Genomic DNA, 20962 nt, shown 5'->3' on the forward strand with positions numbered 1-20962 from the left:
CTTTAGTGGCTGGAAGCCAGTGGCGTACCACAGGGATGTGTGCTTGGTCCCCTATTATTCACCATTTATATAAACGACATGTGGGGAGTAGGATTAGTAAGTTTGTGGATGACACAAAGATTGGCCGGGTGGTTGACAGTGAGATTGAGTGTTTTGGAGTACAGGAAGATATAAACGAGATGGTCAAATGGGCAGATAAGTGGCAGATGGAATTTAATCCTGAAAAGTGTGAGGTGATACACTTTGGAAGGGGTAATTTGACAAGGAAGTATTCAATGAATGGCATGACACCAGGAAGTTCTGAGGAACAAAGGGACCTTGGCATGTGTGTCCATAGATCTCTGAAGGCAGAGGGACATGTTAGTGGGGTGGTGAAAAAGGCATATGGGACATTTGCATTCATCAATCGAGGCATAGATTACAAAAGTAGGGAGGTGTTGTTGGAGTTGTATAGAACCTTGGTGAGGCCACAGCTGGAGTACTGTGTGCATTTCTGGTCACCACATTATAGGAAGGATGTGATTGCACTGGAGGGAGTGCAGAGGAGATTCACCAGGATGTTGCCTGGGATGAAACATTCAAGTTATGAAGAGAGGTTGGATGGACTTGGGTTGTTTATGTTGGAGCAGAGAAGACTGAGGGGCGACCTGATCGAGGTGTACAAGATTATGAGGGGCATGGACAGGTAGTTAGGGAGCAGCTGTTCCCCTTAGTTGAAGGGTCAGTTACGAGGGGACACAGGTTCAAGGTGAGGGGCAGGAGATTTGGGGAGATGTGAGGAAATACTTCTTTACCCAGAGGGTGGTGACGGTCTGGACTGCATTGCCTGAGCGGTTGGTGGAAGCAGGCTGCCTCGCATCCTTTTGAAAAGTACCTGGATGAGCACTTGACACGTCATTACATTCAAGGTTATGGGCCAAGTGCTGGTAAATGGGATTAGGTAGGTCGGTCAGGTGTTTCTCACGTGTTGGTGCAGATTCGATGGGCCTCTTCCACACTGTGATTCTGTGTGATCTACCTTATCTAAACCTATCATAATCTTGTACACCTTTATCAAATCTCCCTCAATCTCCTTTACTTGAAGGAGAACAAAACCTTCTAGCTCATATCCCCCATCCCTCGACCCATTCTGGTAAATCTCCTCTGTCCCCTTTCAAGGACCCTCCCATTCTTCATAATGTGTGGTGATCACTGGTTTGCACAGACCCAGATGTTCTGTGTCCGTGTCTGTGACATCATCACACATCGACAATTACACTGTGACATCATCACACATCGACAATTACACGGTGACATCACCCCGCACTCCGGGTATTTCCTCAACTGGGAGATTTTTCTCTGACTCCAGTGCTTCTGATATCTTTCCAGCTGCAGGCTCCAGCAGGAGAGTTTAAAGTTGACCCTTGAAATTGTTTCACAGGTGAGTATTTTTGACTATTCATCTACAATTTAAAGATTTTGGTTTTATGCTCTGTTGTCTATGCTCTGTTATCTATGCAAAGTTCCATGGCTCTGAGGTTGGTGTGAATGCCTTCTCAGTTACATTGTTAAGGTTTGTTAATGTCAATGAGAGTGTTAAAGTAAACAGGTGATGGGTGTTTGAACACAATGAAGTAGAGGATAGCTGGGACACTGGGCGTGGGTGAGCAGTGTTGACAGTGAACCAAGTCAACAAACTATCTCAGCAAGAAAAGGCTCTGTGTCTTAGTTTTGACTTCACCAATTGGTGTAGATCCTGCTAACGGCTGGTGTGGCTTCTTTCTTGTGGATCTGAATCCCATGTCCATTGTTATTATTCTTGGCCAGACACATGCGATCTGGTGAGGGATCAATAACATTTTGTTTCAAGTAGATGAAGGTTGAGATTTAAGATACCTGCTTTTGGAATAAAGGCACAAGTTTCCATGGGTTTTGAACAACAATAAAACAAAATTTACTGTACAAGTTCAGAAAGATAAAACAATTTACAATATGTACCTGATACTCGAACATTCAGGGTAAGTATGAGGTACATGTGAATTAACAGACGAACTGTGGTGAGACACACCACATTACAGAGTAAATGACAGATGCAACCAAAAGAGATTCCATGGATTTCTCTACAATCCACTCAGCCGTTAGTCCCACATTGACTCAACCAATCTCACTGAAACTTAGTCTTTCTCAAGAGGGTTTCCAATCTCCAGCATCGAAGATCTCACCTGGCATTCTCTCCAAAAGTCACTCCCACTCAGATGGCTTTAACAATGGATGGCCCATCTCACAGAGTTTCAGTCTCGCTTTCCGTGATTCCTTCTCCCTGGATTCCTGAGTACACTCAAACACTAGCTTGCAAGCACAGTTTTAGAGTTATGGCTGTGCCAAGCAGAACACCATTGCTCCAAAGGGGTACCTTTGCTTCAACAGCCCTCCTTAGTTAAATTCTGCCCCTGCAGCCTTTTCTTTAAATTTTTAACTTCACTTAACTGGGACGTCTGCCCGTCCCTGTCTCTGTGCCACCTGTTGCCTGGCAACTTCCGGAAATAACTGCCTCAAGAAGAGCTGTTCACTGACACTTGAACTGATCTGTGACCTATCAAAACACTCCCAGAGGGTCCCACCCTTGCTACTAGACAGGAACCAACGTAACAAGCATTAGAACATCCTGTACCTTTATATTTTACAATCTGCACTGTTAGCACCCAGGGATGCAGGATGAATTGAATTCATAACACCATCCATTGCTCTGTTTCAGCTCTGTCCTCTCTGATCACCTGTCTGCTATTGCCCAACTTCCTCTGTCTCTAATATGGGTGTATTTTAGCTGTTTAGTGTTTTACTGTTGCTTCTGCTGACTGATTCGAAATGAAGTTTTCACTGCTGCTACATCCCCCGCCCATGTGCTGCTGGCTTCCCAGCTTTATCTTCTCACAATATCTTTCATCGTCAGGAATTGTTTTCCCCTGTGCTATAGTCCATTTATCTTCCACCTCTGAGATCATATTGACCATCAAATTCTGCACAATTTTTATTTCCTGTAATTCATTCTGCACAACCTGAAATGTTTACTCTGTTTCCCTCTCCCCAGATACCAGCAAATATTGCCAATCCCCAGTGGCCTGTGGGGAAGATGATGTTTGACCTTCATGAACCGCTGCAGTCAATGTGGTGAAGGTGCTCCCACGATGCTGTTAGGTAAGGAGTTACAGGTTATTCACCCAGCGATGATGAAGGGACGGCGTTATAATTCCAAATCAATAACAATCATTTCTGCTTCTATCACACTTTTAATGTTATAACATGTTCCAAGACATTTCACAGAAAAGTAACATTTGACACTGAGCCACATGAGGAGATATTAGGGCCAGTGACCAAAAGCTTGGTCAAAGATGTCACTTTTAAAGGGAATCTTCCAGGGGGTTTTCTTCTTAAATCTTCCAAGGGATGTGGGCTTCGCTGACTTGGGCATTTATTGCCCATCCCTAATTTCCCTTGAGAAGGTGGTGGTGAGTTGCCTTCTTGAGCTGTTGCAGTCCATGTGGTGTAGCTACACCCAAAGTGCTGTCAGGGAGGGTGTCCCAGGATTTTGACCCAGCGACAGTGAAGGAACGGCGATATATTTCCAAGTCAGGATCGTGAGTGACTTGGAGGGGAACTTCCCAGTGGTGGTGTTCCCATCTATCTGCTGCCCTTGTCCATCTAGATGGTAGTGATCGTGGGTTTGGAAGGTGCTGTCTAAGGAGCCTTGGTGAATTCCTGCAGTGCATCTTGTAGATGGTAGACACTGCTGCTACTGTGCGTCGATGGTGAAGGGAGTGAATGTTTGTGGATTTGGTGCCAGTCAAGCGGGCTGCTTTGTCCTGGACGGTGTCGAGCTTCTTGAATGTTGTGGGAGCTGCACTCATCCAGGCAAATGGAGAGTATTCCATCACACTCCTGACTTGTGCCTTGTAGATGGTGGACAGGTTTTGGGGAGTCAGGAGGTGAGTTAATCACCATAGGATTCCTAGCCTCTGACCTGGTCTTTTAGCCACAGTATTTATATGGCTTGTCCAGTTGAGTTTCTGGTCAATGGTAACCCCCAGGATGTTGATAGTGGGGGATTCAGCGATGGTAATGCCCTTGAATGTCAAGGGGCGATAGTGAGATTCTATCTTGTCGGAGATGGTCATAGCCTGGCACTTGTGTGGTGTGAATGTTACTTGCCACTTGTCAGCCCAAGCATGGATATTGTCCAGATATTGCTGCATTTGAGGATGGAGTTATTAAGTGTTTGAGGAGTCATGAATGGTGCTGAACATTGTGCAATCATCAGCAAATACCCCCACTTCTGACCTTATGATGGAAGGAAGGTCATTGATAAGCAGCTGAAGATGGTTGGGCCCAGGACACTATCCTGAGGAATTCCTGCAGTGATGTCCTGGAACTGAGCTGATTGACCTCCAACAACCACAACCATCTTCCTTTGTGCTCGGTATGACTCCACCCAGTGGAGAGTTTTCCCCTGATTCCCATTGACTCCAGTCTTGCTAGAGCTCTCTGATGCCACACTCGGTCAAATGCTGCCTTGGTATCAAGGGCAGACACTCTCATGTCACCTCTAGAGTTCAGCTCTTTTGTCCATGTTTGATTCAAGGCTGCAATGAGGTCAGGAGCTGAGTGGCCCTGGCAGAACCCAAACTGGGCATCAGTGAGCAGGTTATTGCTAAGTAAGTGCCGCTTGACAGAAGTGTTGATGACCCCTTCCATCATTTTACTAATAATCCAGAGTAGACTGATGGGTTGGCAATTGGCCAGTTGGATTTGTCCTGCTTGTTGTGTACAGGACATTTTTCCACATAGCCAAGTCGATACCAGTGTTATAGCTGCACTGGAACAGCTTGGCTACGGGTGCAGCAAGTTCTGGAGCACAAGTCTTCAATACTATTGCTAGAATATTGTCAAGATCCATAGCCTTTCCAGTATCCAGTGCCTTCAGCCATTTCTTAATATCACGTGGAGTGAATCGAATTGGCTGAAGACTGGCATCTATGATACTGGGGACCTCCGGAGGTAGAGAGGTTTAGGGAGGAAATTCCAGAGCTTGGGGCCTTCGATACTGACAAAATGGCTACCAATGCTGGAGTGAGTCAAATCAGGAGTGCACAGGAGGCTGGAATCAGAGGAGTACAGATATCTCTGAGGGTTGCGAGGCTGGTGGAGATTTCGGAGTTAGGGAGCAGGAATGTGAAAACAGGGATGAGATATTTCAAATTTCAGTTCTCCTTAACCCGGAGCCTTTGCAGGTCAGTGAGCACAGGGTGATGGGTGAACAAGACATGGTGCGAGTAAACACAGGGACAGTAGAGTTTTGGATGACCTCAAGATTACAGGGAGGTTGAATGTGGGAGGCCGGCCGGGAGTGCGTTAGGATAGTTAAGTCTAGAAGTAACAAAGGAATGGATGAGAGTTTCAGCAGCAGATGAGCTGAGACTGGGCTGGAGTCGAGCGATGTTACTGAGGTGGAAATAGGCGGTCTTAGTGATGATGTGGATATGTGGTTGGAAGCTCATCTTGGGGTGAAATATTTCATCATGGTTGTGAACAGTCTGGTTCAGTCCCAGACAGTTGTCAGAGAGAGGGATGGAGCAGGTGTCTGGGGAGTGGAGTTTGTAGACGGGACTGAAGACAATGGCTTCAGTCTACCCAATATTTAAATAAAGGAAATTTCTGCTAATCCAGTACCAGATATCAGACAAGTCAGGATGGTGTGTGACTTGGAGGGGAACTTGGAGGTGATGGTGTTCACATACACTTGCTACCCTGGCCCTTCTAGGGTGGAGTTTGAAGGTTTGGGAGATTCTGCCAAAGTTCTGGCCGAGTTGTAGAAATATAAATCCCCTCTGCTTCACCAATTCTGGAGAAGAGTCTTAAGCGCTCAAAATGTTAACTCTGTTTCTCTCACCACAGATGGTGCCAGATATCCCTCTCCTTCACCCCCGTCTCTCACTCTAATCTCTCTCTCCCCTGCACCCACTCCCATTTCTCTCTCTCCCTCTCATCTGCTCCCATAGAGGCTAGAGTCTTGTGTAGGTCCAGACCAGGTGGCAGGTTCCCTTCCCTGAAGGACATTAGTGAACCAGTTGTGTTTTTATAACAATCCAGCAATTTTCATGGTCACTTTTTCCTATTGCCGGTCCCACAAATTCCCAGATTCATTCAGCTCAATTTCACAACCTGCCTTTGTGTTTTTGTGGGTTCTCTCTCACTCCCTTTTTTCTGTTTTAAATCAATTTCACAGGGGATTAGAAGGGGAGGATTTGTAGTCAGGAAACTGAAACCAAACATCACATCAGGATCTGACGGAGTCGCCCAATGTATCATAACCTCAATATCATTAGGTTTTGAACATGGAGGGAAAAGGCACCGTTCACAGTGGGGAGAAACTGTGGAAATGTGGGGAATGTGGGAAGGGATTTATCTACCAGTCTCAGCTGGAAACGCATTGGCGCGGTCACACTGGGGAGAGGCCATTCACCTGCTCCGTGTACGGGAAACTATTTACTCAGGTATCCCACCTGCTGAGACACCAGCGAGTTCACACTGGGGAGAGACCATTTACCTGCTCCGAGTGTGGAAAGGGATTCACTACCTCATCCCACCTGCTAAGGCATCAGCGAGTTCATGATTCATGACAGTGATTGGATTTTGCTGTTAATCACATCCAGGACTGAACACTGTTCATTGGGGGCTGCTAATGTTAATATACTCCACATAAAAGTCAAATAAAATAGTTTAGTGTTAAACACAATACGCTGAGTCTATTAATCCAGCGCTACCCAAACCTTTTCCTGGTGAAACCCCATTTTAATGTCTCAGACTTGGTGTGACCCTGGAGTGAAAATCTGGGGGTTACAGGAGATGTTGAGCGGGGCGGAGGCTTCAAACCGACAGTTTGGACAATCATTATTCTGCAGAGAGCACTTCAAGCAGCTAAATACTTGCTCTAAGCTCCATGGAAATTTAATATAAAGTCTACATTGTAAATTGGACTCATGTATAATTAACTCTTAATAATTCTCTTTATAACTCTATAATTCTTCACTAAATAAAATCTTCAAATTCCATTTCTGCAAGTACAGGATATTTCATATACATGACTGCCAATTACACACACAAGCAGATTTTATCATAGTCACTGCAATATGGTTTCACTTATATTCAACAGAAGCTATTGGTGTGATGTACAGTCAGAAAGGTGTTTTCTCCTCTACAAACATTTTATGGCTCATAAAACTTTTCATAATGCTGAAAATATGCTTTTTTAAAAACTGTATATGTATATCTCTCAAATTTAGACTAATTTACACAAGCTTCAGCCTGTCTGCAGCCTTTGACAATGTTGACCACACCATTCGGCTCCAACACCTCTCCACTGTCGTCCAGCTGGGTGGGGCTGCTCTCTCCTGGTTCCATTCTTCTCTATCTAATCATAGCCAGAGAATCACTTGGAATGTCTTCCCTTCCCACTCCCACAGTTACCACTGGTGTCCCCAAAGGATCCAGCCTTGGCCTCCTCTTATTTCTCATCAACATTCTCCCCACAGCGACATCATCTGAAAACACAGTGTCAGTTATCACATGTACACTGTCAGTGCCCAGCTCTACCTCACCACCACCTCTCTCCACTTCTCCACTTTTGTTAAATTATCAGACTGTTTGTCTGATATCCAGTGGTGAATGTGCAGAAATTTCCTCCAATTGAATATTGGGAAGTCTGAAACCATTGTTTTCATTCCCGAGCTACCAACTCCATTCCTCTCCCTGGCAACTGTCTGAATGTAAAGCAGACTTTTTGCACACGTGATGTCAGGTTTGACCCGAGATGCGATTCCAACTCGTGTGTGTGTGTGTGTGTGTGTGTGTCCCAGTGAGTTTCCAGTCACACTGATGATGTGAATCTTCCCCACAGACAGAACAGACAAACATTTCTCCTTCCATAATCAGAGGCTGATCATTTATGAATTGTGTTTCTATAAGATCTTGCAAGATTTTTGGTTTGATTTTCCCACCTGAAAATCTTCTCCCTCTAATCCCCTGTAAATAGAGTTTACAGAAGTGTTTACTGTCAGTACATGATAGAAATTCAGAACAGACAATTCTAGTTTCTATGGAATATTCCTTCTCCATTCATTTCCCCCAAGTCCATAAACCCCTGTCCCACACATTCCTCCCCCTCTCTGCTCATTGTTCCAGATTCAGTGCCCAGTCACCTACTAATTCTTTTCTCCTCTCCAGATTCTCTCTCTTCCTGTCCATAAAGTGGTGACTCAGCCTGTGCGTCAATCCCATTCCTTCACTCTAATTCTACCAAATAATTCAACTCAAAACAACAAATCATCTTTGATGACTTGATTAGTCATTTGGATGTTTGGAAAGAATCACCTTTTTTCCCAACTGTGGAGAACAGAAAGTCCAGTGATTAATTCAGAGCTTACTTCTCCCCAGGTCTGTTCCAACAAGCTGTGTCTATCCGAGTTACATTGATACAGACTTACTCACTCAGTAAGTGATCAGATCTCACTGAACTATGACACAAGCTGTGTCTATCTGAGTTACATTGATGCAGACTCGCTCACTCAGTAAGTGATCAGATCTCACTGAACTATGACACAAGCTGTGTCTATCTGAGTTACATTCAAACAGACTCAATAAGTGATCAGGTCTGACTGAATTACAACAACAAATGCAACAACATACATTTATATCGAGCATCTAACATAATACATTGTCCCAAGAAGTTTCACAGGGGCATAAGGACATATTAGGTCAGATGACCAACTGCTTGGTCAAAGAAGTCAGTTCGAACGAGTGTCTGAAAGGGGGAAAGTGAATTAGAAAGGTGGAGAGATTTAGGGTGGAAATTCCAGAGCTTAGGGTCCAGGCAGCTGAAGGCCCGGCCACCAATGGTAGAGTGATTAAAACTGGGGATGAAGGACATCTGGTAATGGTGCTCCATATATGTGGGCCCCATAGCCCAGGCTTGAAGCCAAAATCTGAACTTTGGGTCATAGTTTGACTGTCCCGGGTCTCAGAGAAAAACAATTCCCCAAATAAACATCTTGAAGGATTTTTGTTTATTGATACCAGAAAAAGTTTGGACCAGTTGAGTCCTCCTGTGTACTCGATGGAGATTGAACTTAACAGAGTTAAAATCCTCTGGATTTCAGTGTCAAAACAAGAATATGTTTTAGCAAAAATAAAAATATATACATACTGAAATACTGAACAGCACAAACCTGGAGAAATACACAGCAGGTCAATCACCATTAAAAAGTGATAAATTAATCGTCACTGTTTCAGGCTCCGCTGGTATTGAATACTCTTCATGACATCATCGCACTGGGACTGGATGACATCATAAGAGTCCATTGTTTCTTAATGACCCACATCAATAACAAGAGGAAATATTAATAAACCTGAGCACATTATCTAGGCTGACACTCCAGGGTGACACTGAGGGACTGCTGCACTGTCAGAGACAGCATCCTTCACATGGAACTTGTGGAGACTCTGGTCACAATCTTCCAATCCTCCTTATATAGTAGTGGTGACAAAGGGCTGACAGATTGTAAATGTTACACCCCTGTTCAAAAACACAGCAATTCCAGGACAATCAGCTTCATATCAGTTGTGGGGAAAGGCTGGAGACAATAATCTGGGAGAAAATCAATTGGCACTTGGAAAAGTATCGGTTATTTCCAGCATTTTCTGGTTTTAACACTGATACTTCCCTGGATCCCAAGGCTCTCTGGGAGGTGTGGGGAGCTGGGACGTATCCATGAGAATAACCAAAGGTCTGAGAACTGAAAGAATCTAGAGTTAAGAGAGGAGAAAGGATCCAAAAAGGGAGCCATTAGGAACAGGACATCAATCAGTCTCCTCTTATCCTGGAGAAATCAAGGACTCGACATTCTGAGAGTTTGAAACAAAGCTGATTTATTTAACAGACTTCAAGATATTAAACTTCAGCCCAGTTACAGGGATTATGAACAGCAATAGAAACAAACCAAAACTGTCAGAATGAACACAGTTCAGTTCTGGATGTGATTAACAGCAGCAATAACAGCAGAATCCAACCCCTGCTGTCACTTGTGAACTCGCTGGTGTCTGAGCAGGTGGGATGACTAAGTGAATCCCTTCCTACATTCGGAGAAGGTGAACAGCATCTCCCCAGTATGAACTCGCTAGTGTGTCAACAGGTTGGATAAATGAGTGAATCCCTTTCCACACTCGGAGCAGGTGAACACTCTCTCTCCAATGTGAATTCACTGGTGTACACTGAGGTGGAATGAAGGCTGAATCTCTACACAGGAAGTGCAGCGGGATGGCCTCTCCTTGTGTGAATTCGCTGGTGTTTCAGCAGGGTGGATAACAGAGTGAATTTCTTCCCACACTCAGAGCAGGTGAATGGTCTCTCTCCAGTGTGAATTCGCTGGTGTCTCAGCAGGGTGGATAACAGAGTGAATCCCTTCCCACACTCAGAGCAGGTGAATGGTCTCTCTCCAGTGTGAATTCGCTGGTGTCTCAGCAGGGTGGATAACAGAGTGAATCCCTTCCCACACTCAGAGCAGGTGAATGGTCTCTCTCCAGTGTGAATTCGCTGGTGTCTCAGCAGGGTGGATAACAGAGTGAATCCCTTCCCACACTCAGAGCAGGTGAATGGTCTCTCTCCAGTGTGAATTCGCTGGTGTCTCAGCAGGGTGGATAACAGAGTGAATCCCTTCCCACACTCAGAGCAGGTGAATGGTCTCTCTCCAGTGTGAATTCGCTGGTGTCTCAGCAGGCTTGATGACTGAGTGAATCCCTTCCCACACTCGGAGCAGGTGAAAGGCCTCTCTCCAGTGTGAATTCGCTGGTGCACTTTGAGGGTCGATGAAGTCCTGAATCTCTTTCTACAGGAAGGACAACTGAATGGCCTCTCCTCAGTGTGAATTCGCTGGTGCTTCAGCAGGTTAGAGGACCCAGTGAATCCTTTCCCACATACCGTGCAGGTGAATGGTCTCTCTCCAGTGTGAACGAGCTGGTGTGTCAGCAGGTATGATGACTGAGTGAATCCCTTCCCACACTCGGAGCAGGTGAATGGTCTTTCCCCTGTGTGAATTCGTTGGTGTGTCAGCAGGGTGGATAACTGAGTAAATCCCTTCCCACACTTGGAGCAGGTGAATGGTCTCTCTCCAGTGTGAACTCGCTGGTGTGTCAGCAGGTGGGATAACCGCTTGAATCCTTTCCCACACTCGGAGCAGGTGAACGGCCTTTCCCCAGTGTGACTGCGTCGATGGGTTTCCAGTTTGGATGGACAATTGAATCCTTTCCCACAGTCCTTACATTTCCACGGTTTCTCCATGGTCCAGGTGTCCCTTGTCTCTCTAAGTTTGATGATCAGTTGAAGCCTCGTCCACACAGAGAACACGTGTACAGTTTCTCCACACTGTGAATGGTGTGATGTTATTTCAGGCTGTGTAACTGGTTAAAGCTCTTTCCACAGTCAGTTCACTGGAACACTCTCACTCGGGTGTGTGTGTGTGTCTCGGTGCTTTTCCAGTCACACTGATGTTTGAAATCTTTCCCTGCAGACAGAACAGACAAACGTTTCTCCGTCCACATTCAAAGGTGATGATATTCAAGTCCTGATGAATCGAGTGACTGTGTCAGATCTTGATGTGATGTTTGGTTTGAGTTTCCTGCCTGAAAATCCTCCCCTTCTAATTATCTGTAAAAGGAGTTTATAAAAGCCATCACTGTAAGAACAGGATATAAATTCAGAGCAGACAATTCTAGTTTCTATGGAACATTTTTTCCTCTCTTGTTCCCCCAAAGCTGCAAATCCCCATCCCACACACTCTCCCTCCTCCCTGTGCTGAAATCCAGACAGAGTTTTGGACAATTCTTTCTGTATCTTTTTAACAAATTTTTACAACTGGAGTTGACAATATGTCTGATCATTCACTTCAGTGATTACTCGTGACAAAACATTAATCTGAAACCCCCTGACCAACCATACAGAATAGCAGATGTTAACCTTGTGTCCAAAACTTCATATGTGGAGATTTAATGAGTGATTGTGAAGGTGGTTTCTCCCAATGTCCCAGAGTTTCCTTCCTTCCTTCTCTCCCTCTCTAACTAAGTTAAACCTGGGATCAGTCTCATGGCCCATTCTGGTTCCTGCTTCTCTTCCTGATGACTAATTAACTCCAATTAAACACTGAGAAGACTGAAGACACTGTTTTCAGTCCCTGCTCCAATCTCCATTTCCCAGATACCAACTCCATCCCTCTCCCTGGGAACAGTCTGAGCTTAAACCAGTCTGTTCACAACCTCACTGTTACATTTGATCTCGAAGTGAGCTGCTGACCTCATGTCTGTGCCATCACTAAGCTCGCCTGTTTCAACTTCGTAATATCACCTGACCTCACCCCTGTCTCAGGAGTGTCTCATCTGCTGCTGAAACCCTTATCACGGCCATTTTTACCTCCAGACTGGACCATTCCAACACAGTCCTGGCCGGTCTCCCACATTCTATCCTCCACAACCTTGAAGACATCGATATTTTTGCTGTCTGTGTCTTCACTCACAGCTAGGCCCGTTCCCTGACCTTCCTTGGCTCCCGTTCAAGCAGCAACTTGATTTTAAAATTCTCATCCTTGTTTTCAAATCCTCCCATGGCCTCCTCTCTCCCTATCTCTGCAATCTCCTGCAGACCCACAACCCTCTATGATATCTGCACTGCTCTAATTCTAGCATTCCCTGTTTTAATTGCTCCACCATTAGTGTCCATGCCTTCAGTTCCCTCGGCCCCAAGCTCTGAGATTCTCTCCCTCTGTCTACCACACTTTCCCCCCTTTAAGACAATTAAGTATTAATAAAAAAAGACATTTTGTCAAAACGTTTTATCTTGTACTCATCAGGATAGAGGGAAGAATACCAAATTTCAAAAATTATCAGTCAGGCTTGTAATGTGTCTCACTTGCACTTGCGAGAAGCTACGTATGTTCATCCACAGGGACCTGTCCTCTGCAGGCAGAAGGAACAAGTCCAGGCACGGGGTCTTTTGTGGAATTAAACAAAAGCAGAGGGGATGACAGCTCCTGGCTGTATTGCCCATGGCAACAACCAATCAGAGCCGACGGGCCAACCAATCAGCACCCTTTTCTCGTGCAGTATAAATTGTGGTTCCCTTTGAAATTTGGGATTCTTGTGTCTGTCCTGGTGAATGCAACAGGAAAAGCTTTGACAGCTTGTCTCTTTTTTCGTTAATAATCAAATTCTGTACAAACAAGCGACTATTTAAGTATTTTGGTCACCTCCTTCTGTGTCTGAATGTTATACTTTATTTTATGATTTCCTGTGAAGCTCACTGGGATGATGTATGATGTTAATAGAAATTGTTGTTGTTTCTGACTGTTACCCTGATCTCCTGTTTTACAACAACCCATTGATTTCACACCAAACTCTATCTCTGATTTATTGTCCTTCCTGCAGGTCATTCATCTGGGCCTGCAGCCTCTGTAAAAATGGCGCCCACGCATGCTCCCTGTTGGACATTGCCCCCTATAAAGATGGTGACCGCACATGCGCTCTGCTGCTTCTCGCCCTCTATAAAGATTGTGACCGCACATGCGCTCTGCTGCCCTTTGCCCCATATAAAGATGGTGACCGCACATGCGCTCTGCTTCTCCTTGGATAAGGATGGTTCCTTATTGAGGGTTTAGGACAGAGGCCGTGAATTCATAAAGCCTCCCAACTCACCCGCCAGCCCTATCTATGCTCACGGATCTTTTTTTCCAGCTCTCAGTCCACACACGGTCTTTGTAAATCCCGCATTTTAAATCCGTTCGCTCCAGCTCTCCTCACGCCTGATTTCACGCGCTACACATGCTCCAGCTCACAATGATTGACAGCAGCTCCGGACCAATAGGGACAGGGGGCGGGCCTGGAGGACCAGCGGGACCGGCTGTTCCTCCGACCAATCGGAGTGAATGAGGGGCGTGGCCGGGTTTGAATTGGAGCATGCGCAACGCGTGTGGGGATCGGGATCAAGGCGGTCAGGTTGAAAGTCCAGCGGGTGAGAAAGGGCCGAGTGCAGGAGAGGAATGGAGCCGGAGGGTGGACTGGGAGGATTCACAAACACCCGGTGTAGGACTCCAAACCCGGATTACAAACTCCCGGAGCCCAGTTTATACCCAGTGTTTGGAAACTCCTTTTACAGGGGGTTAGAAGGGGAGGATTTACACACAGCAAACTCCAACCCAGAGAAATGTTTGTCTCTTAATTTCTATCCTGGACTGACAGGGATGGATTTTTTATAGTCTCCTTTGTACAGGATTTTCAATGGGACGGATTTGGAGACGGGGAAATTCAAACCAAACTTCACATCAAAATCTAACAGAGTCACTCGATTCCTCAGGTCCTGAATATCATCGGACTTTGATTGTGGAAGGAAAAAAGTTTGTTCTGTTTGTGGGAAAAGCACCGACATTTTCAAAATCCTGGTTAGACTGCACCTGAACCACTGTAATAAAAATAAATAATGCTGGAAGTACTCAACAGGCCTGGCGCATATGTGCAGCGAAACAGAGTTAATATTTCGAGTCAACATGACCTTTCATCAGGACAGGAATACTGTGTTCAGTTCTGGGCATCACACTTTAGGAAGGATAGACTATATTGGCCTTAGAGGGAGAGCAGTGCAGATGTACCTGAATAACAACTGGACTCCAAGGGTTAAATTATGAGGAGTGGTCAAACAAATGCATCAGAGTAATTACAGCACAGATAGAGGCCATTCAGCCCATTGAGTCAATGCCAGCTCTCTGTAGAGCAGTCCAGTCTGTCTCATTGCCCCACTGTGTCTTCAACCCCCTGCATGTTTATTTCTCTTAAATGCTGGTCCAATTTAATTTTAAAGCATTTATCATGTCTGCTTCCAGCCTGCTCGTAGGCAGTGAGTTCTGTGTTATTACCACATGTTGTGTAAAATATTCCTCCCTGCATTTGCCCTGTATCGTTTGCCTATAACCTTCAATCTGTGTCCCCCTAATCTTTGTACCGTCACCAGATGGAAACAACATTTTCTTTGTCCACCTTATCTTAACCTGTCACAATCTTGTTCACCTCTATCCAATCTCCCCTCAACTCTGTAACTCCAAGAAGAACAACTTCAGCTTCTCCAATCTCACTTTGTAACCGAATTCCCTTTTTCCTGGAACCATTCTGGTAAATCTCCTCCGCATCCTCTCAAGGACCCTCACCCCTTTCCTAAAGTGTGGAGACCAGAACTGGATGCAATACTCCTGTTGTGACCTAACCAGAGCTTTATGACGGGTCAGCTTATTTTCCCTGTGTTTATACACATTAAATCTGCTTATGAAGCCCACGATCTCATATATTTTGCGAACTGCTCTCTCAATATGTCCTTTCGCCTTCAAATGTGTGCACATCAACCCCAGGTCCCCCAGTCCCTACACACCCTTTAGGACTGTACCATTGAGTACCCTATTCTGCCAATATTCATCATCTCACGGTGAGGTTTGTATTCCCTGGAATTTAGAAGATTGAGGAGGATTTTCTCGAAGTTTTCATGATATAAATTGGACATGGTGTGGTAGATAGAAGGGAACAATTTCCATTGGTTGGGGAATCCAGGACTGAGGAACATAGTCTAAAACTTAGAGCCAGAACTTTCAGGGGTGAGATTAGGAAAATCTTCTTCAGAAAAAGTTGGGAGAAGTTTGGAATTCTCTTCCTGAATTAGCAGTTCATGCTTGATCAATGTTCAGTTTCAATCTGGCATTGATAGATCCTTCCTAACACAAGGTATAAATCAAGGGACAGGAGAAAAAGGGTCACAGATCAGCCGTGATCTGATTGCATAGTGGGACAGACTCGAGGGGCTAAATGGCCAACTCCTAGAATCATCGAAACTTAGAGCACAGAAGGAGGCCATTCAACCCTTTGTGCTTGTGCTGTCTCTTTGAAAGAGCAGTTGTATTCGTCCCACACACCCACTTTCTATTTGTAACCCTGTAAGTTCCTCAATCCCAAATCCCTGTCAACTCCCTTTTAAAATTCCTGATAGAATCAGGTTCCAGCACCTTTCCAGGTAGAATGTTCCAGATCCTGACAACTCACTGTTGGTACAGAAACTGCTGAACTCGATGTTGAGTGTGGAAGGTTGTAAAGTGCCTAATTGAAAGATGAGCTGCTGTTCCTCGAGCCCCCATTGAGCTTCATTGAAACATTGCAGGAGGCCGAGGACAGAGAGGTCAGAGTGGGAGTGGGGCGGAGAATTAAAATGACAAGTGACCGGAAGCTTAGGGTCAAGCTGACAGACTGAACGGAGGTTGTTCCACAAAGTGATCACCCAATCTGTGTTTGGTCTTCCCAATGTAGAGCAGATCACATCGTGAGAAATGAATACAGTAACTAAACTGCAAGAAGTACAAATAAATCACTGTTTGGTTTCATCTTGCACAACCTTGAGAACAGCCTGAATGAAGATACTTTACTTGAAGAATAAAGGTTAAAAATAATTACATTGTCTATCTCAGGGTGTAATCCAAGAACAACACCTTGTATTTACAGGAAGGGTTGTGGGGCTGGAGGAGGTGACAGAGATACTGAGGATCCGGTTGACATTGTCTATCTCACTGGTGGCTCTGATCCAATATCCTGACACTGGGTGAGGGCCACATTCAGCAGAATTTATAAAAATGGAACTAGATACAAATAAACTATATCAGTATTTACTGACACCTCGGTTTTATTTATTGTTCCTGCTGCTCCCGGTACCCGGCATCTCTTCGCTTGAACCATCACATCAACACTCGGGGAAAATGACTGGGCTGAGGCCTGTCTCAGATAAAAACACGAGGACCACTTGTCACCACAGAATCTGTCGCGGAAAAACGGAGTGAACACTCAGAACTTGGAGGTTTATCTAGGAAGTCTTTTTTTTTGCAAAAATATACTTTATTCATAAAATATCTTCAATCACATTCCAAACCATTTCAAAAACACCATTACAAGGGTACAATCCAGGTTAAACATTTACAAAATGTATCACCAGGTGCATCAGTACAAACAATATTACAATCATTTACAGCCTTTCATTTTGAGCTGTACAGCCCGAGGGGCTCTAAACAGTTCCCAGTCTCTCGGTGCACTGTGGCAGAAAGGTCTTAGACAGCGACCCTTCCCCATTGCGCCTTTGCGGCAGCTGCCCCAAGCTTTAGTGCGTCCCTCAGCACGTAGTCCTGGACTTTGGATTGTGCCAGTCCGCAACAATCGGTCGGGGACAACTCTTTGTGCTGGAAGACCAACAAGTTTCGGGCAGACCAAAGTGCGTCTTTCACCGAGTTGATGATCCTCCAGCTGCAGTTGATGTTTGTCTCGGTGTGTGTCCCTGGGAACAGCCCGTAGAGCACAGAGTCCTGTGTCACAGAACTGCTCGGGATGAACCTCGACAGCAACCACTGCATCTCTCTCCAGACTTTCTTTGTAAAGGCACAATCCACAAGGAGGTGAACAACGGTCTCTTCCCCACCACAGCCACCTCGAGGGCAACGTGCAGAGGGGGTGAGACTCCTGGCGTGTAGGAAGGATCTGACGGGGAGGGCCTTTCTCACCACCAGACAAGCCACGTCTTGGTGCTTGTTGGAAAGTTCTGGCGATGAGGCATTCTGCCAAATGACTTTGACAGTCTGCTCGGGGAACCATCCCACAGGGTCCACCCTCTCCTTTTCCCTCAGGGCCTCTAGGACGTTACGTGCTGACCACTGCCTGATGGACTTGTGGTCAAAGGTGTTTTTCTGCATAAATTTTTCCACCAGGGACAGGTGGTACGGCACGGTCCAACTACTTGGAGCGTTCCGCGGCAGCGTGGCCAGACCCATCCTTCGCAACACCGGGGACAGGTAGAACCTCAGCACGTAGTGACACTTGGTGTTTGCGTACTGAGGGTCTACGCACCGCTTGATGCAGCCACACACAAAGGTGGCCATCAGTATGAGGGCGATGTTGGGCACGTTTTTTCCCCCTTTATCTAGAGGCTTGTACATCGCGTCCCTGCGGACACGATCCATTTTCGACCTCCAGATAAAGCGGAAGATGGCTCGAGTGATCGCCATCGCGCAGGAGTCTGGAATGGGCCAGACCTGCGCCACGTACAGCAACAGCGAGAGTACCTCACACCTGATGACCAGGTTCTTACCCGCAATGGAGAGGGAGCGTCGCTCCCACATGCCCAGTTTCCTTTTCACCATAGCCACTCGCTCCTTACAGTTTCTAACGCATGCCCCGGTCCCTCCGAACCATATCCCCAGCACCTTCAGGCCGTCAGCCCTGACAGTGAAGGGGACAAAGGATCGGTCAGCCCAGTTCCCAAAGAACATGGCCTCGCTCTTCCCACGATTTACCTTGGCTCCCGAGGCCAGTTCGAACTGGTCGCAGATGTGCATCAGTCTGCGCATCGACAGCGGATCCGAGCAGAAGACGGCGACGTCGTCCATGTACAGGGAGGCTTTTACCTGAGTGCCTCCACTGCCTGGGATCGTCACTCCTCTTATGCCCGGATCCTTCCTGATGGACTCGGCAAAGGGTTCTATGCAACACACGAAAAGGACAGGCGAGAGAGGACAGCCCTGCCTGACTCCAGATTTAATCGGAAAGCTATCTGTTTCCCACCCATTGATTGAGACTGCGCTACTGATGTTAGTGTAGAGCAGTTGGATCCAATTTCGAATTCCCTCCCCAAAGCCCATTTTGGAGAGCACATCCCCCATGTAGGTGTGCGATATTCTGTCAAAGGCCTTCTCCTGATCCAAGCTGATGAGGCAGGTATCCACACCCCTGTCCTGTACATAGGCAATCGTATCCCTGAGCAGCGCCAGGCTGTCAGAGATCTTCCTGCCTGGCACAGAGCAGGTCTGGTCAGGGTGAATCACCAATTCCAGAGCGGATTTGACCCGATTGGCGATGACCTTGGACAGAATCTTATAGTCCACATTCAACAGTGAAATGGGTCACCAATTTCTAATTTCCTCCCTTTCCCCCTTGTGCTTGTAGATGAGGGTGATGATGCCTTTCCTCATGGATTCTGACATACTACCGGCCAGGAGCATACTCTCGTACACCCCTAGCAGGTCTGGGCCGATCAAGTCCCACAGAGCCGAATACAACTCCGCCGGCAAGCCGTCGCTTCCGGGAGTTTTACTCTTCTCCAAGGACTCAAGGGCCTTAGTCAGTTCATCAGGAGTTAGCGGTTTGTCCAGGCTCTCCCGCGTACTGTGGTCTAAGACCTCCGTGATAGAGGACAGGAAGGACTGGGAGGCCGTGCTGTCCGTGGGCTTCACGTCATACAATCCGGCATAAAAGGATTTGCTGATCCTCAGAATGTCGGACCGTGATGACTTTACTGAGCCGTCTTCTTCCTTCAGGCTGCTGATCACAGAGCGCTCTCTGTGTACCTTTTGGAAGAAGAAACGTGAGCACGTCTCATCCTGCTCCACGGAGCGGACTCTGGAACGGAAGATGATCTTGGAGGCCTCCGAGGCAAAGTGCGAGGCTTGCTGGCCCTTCACCTCTTGGAGCTCCTCCTTGACATCGACCCCCATCGACTGCAGCCGGAGCAGGTTCTGCATCTTTTTCTGGAGTCGGGACATTTCCCTCTGTTCCTTTCTAGCTTTCTGGGTGCCTTTGAGGATGAAAAACCTCTTGATGCTTCCCTTGATCGCTTCCCACCAGTGTGTCAGGGACTCAAAGAGGGGTTTCACGGTTCTCCAACCTTTGTAATCCCTCTTGAGCTCCTCAATGTTCTCTGGGGTCAGCAGTTGCACATTTAGCTTCCATGCCCCCCTGCCCACCCTCAGGTCCTTCTCCAAGTGGCAGTCCGCCAGAAGGAGGCAGTGGTCAGAGAAGAACACCGGCTTGACCTCGGTGGATCTGACTGTGAATGCACGGGACACAAACAGGAAGTCTATCCTGGAACGAATGGACCCGTCTGGCCGCGACCAGGTGTATCTACGCTGCGCTCCGTCTGCGGGGTTGCTGAAGACGTCGTGCAGCTTGGCATCCTTAACTGTTTCCATCAGGGATCTGGACGTAGTGTCCAATCTGCTGCCGGCCCTGCCGGATCGTCCAGCCGCATCGATGATGCAATTGAAGTCCCCGCCCAGAATGACCGGCCTGGAGGTCGCCAGCAGCAGTGGGAGCTGCTGAAAAACCTCCAGCCGCTCAGCCCCTTGTGCCGGGCCATACACGTTAATTAACCGGAGTGGAGCGTTCTTGTACATTACGTCTGCTACGAGGAGTCGCCCGTAGAAACTCACCAACACGATTCCAGTCAAACTTCCACGAGGAAAGGGGGAAGCAGTGCCTGTGCCTGCTCTGATATAGCCCCAGACCTGTCACTCAAACCCCGCAACTCCGCCCAGTTCACAGCTCAACCTACCAGCTTGCAGCTTCCTGCACCTTGACCCCGCCCGGCCCAGGTGTGGGACAGTCCAAGGTGAGTCCTTCGTGTTACCAGGATAGTGGGGGAGGGGTGACCTCCTGCCCTGTGCTGTGTCCCAAATGGTTCCATCCTCCCCTCCCCCAGGGCCCACTAAACACTGCATGCAGAAAGCTGATGGACCTTGGGGATCCTCACTGACCTGCACAGGTACATTATGCTGCTCCCCACCCCCGATACACTCTGTAACCAAGTTGCTTTTCTTTTTTTCTGCTGTCCCTTCGCATAAACACCTTGTTTCATACAAGTTTTGTTTAAGAATTGTTCAATCTTGTTTAATTGCAGGGCTATGGCGCAAAGGCAGGGACATGGCATTAGGTAAATTGTCCCTTCAGGGGCCTAATACAGACACGACTGGCTGAACGGCCTCCTTCTTTTGCTGCAACCATTCTATGATTATCTGACTTGTCTCTATCCTGCTGCTCCATTCTAAGT

The 20962-nt window shown here is 46.7% G+C and overlaps 2 protein-coding genes across 2 annotated transcripts in view; one reads left to right on the forward strand and one right to left on the reverse strand.

Annotated features, from left to right (window-relative positions):
- The window catches only part of LOC144698562 (uncharacterized), a 1040782-nt gene that overhangs the window by 728221 nt on the left and 291599 nt on the right, over positions 1 to 20962 (forward strand). The gene's annotated exons all lie outside the window — the stretch shown is intronic.
- Positions 1 to 20962, reverse strand: part of LOC144698049 (uncharacterized) — a 76314-nt gene that overhangs the window by 15458 nt on the left and 39894 nt on the right. The window contains exons 3-5 of the mRNA XM_078569982.1: positions 16810 to 16912; positions 10395 to 11434; positions 2154 to 2162 (exon numbers count right to left, since the gene is read on the reverse strand). Coding sequence (XP_078426108.1) covers positions 2154 to 2162; positions 10395 to 11434; positions 16810 to 16912 — 1152 coding nt within the window. The remainder of the gene's footprint in view (positions 1 to 2153; positions 2163 to 10394; positions 11435 to 16809; positions 16913 to 20962) is intronic.

Source organism: Cetorhinus maximus, chromosome 23 (genome assembly GCF_964194155.1).
Source record: "Cetorhinus maximus chromosome 23, sCetMax3.hap1.1, whole genome shotgun sequence".
NCBI lineage: Eukaryota > Metazoa > Chordata > Chondrichthyes > Lamniformes > Cetorhinidae > Cetorhinus > Cetorhinus maximus.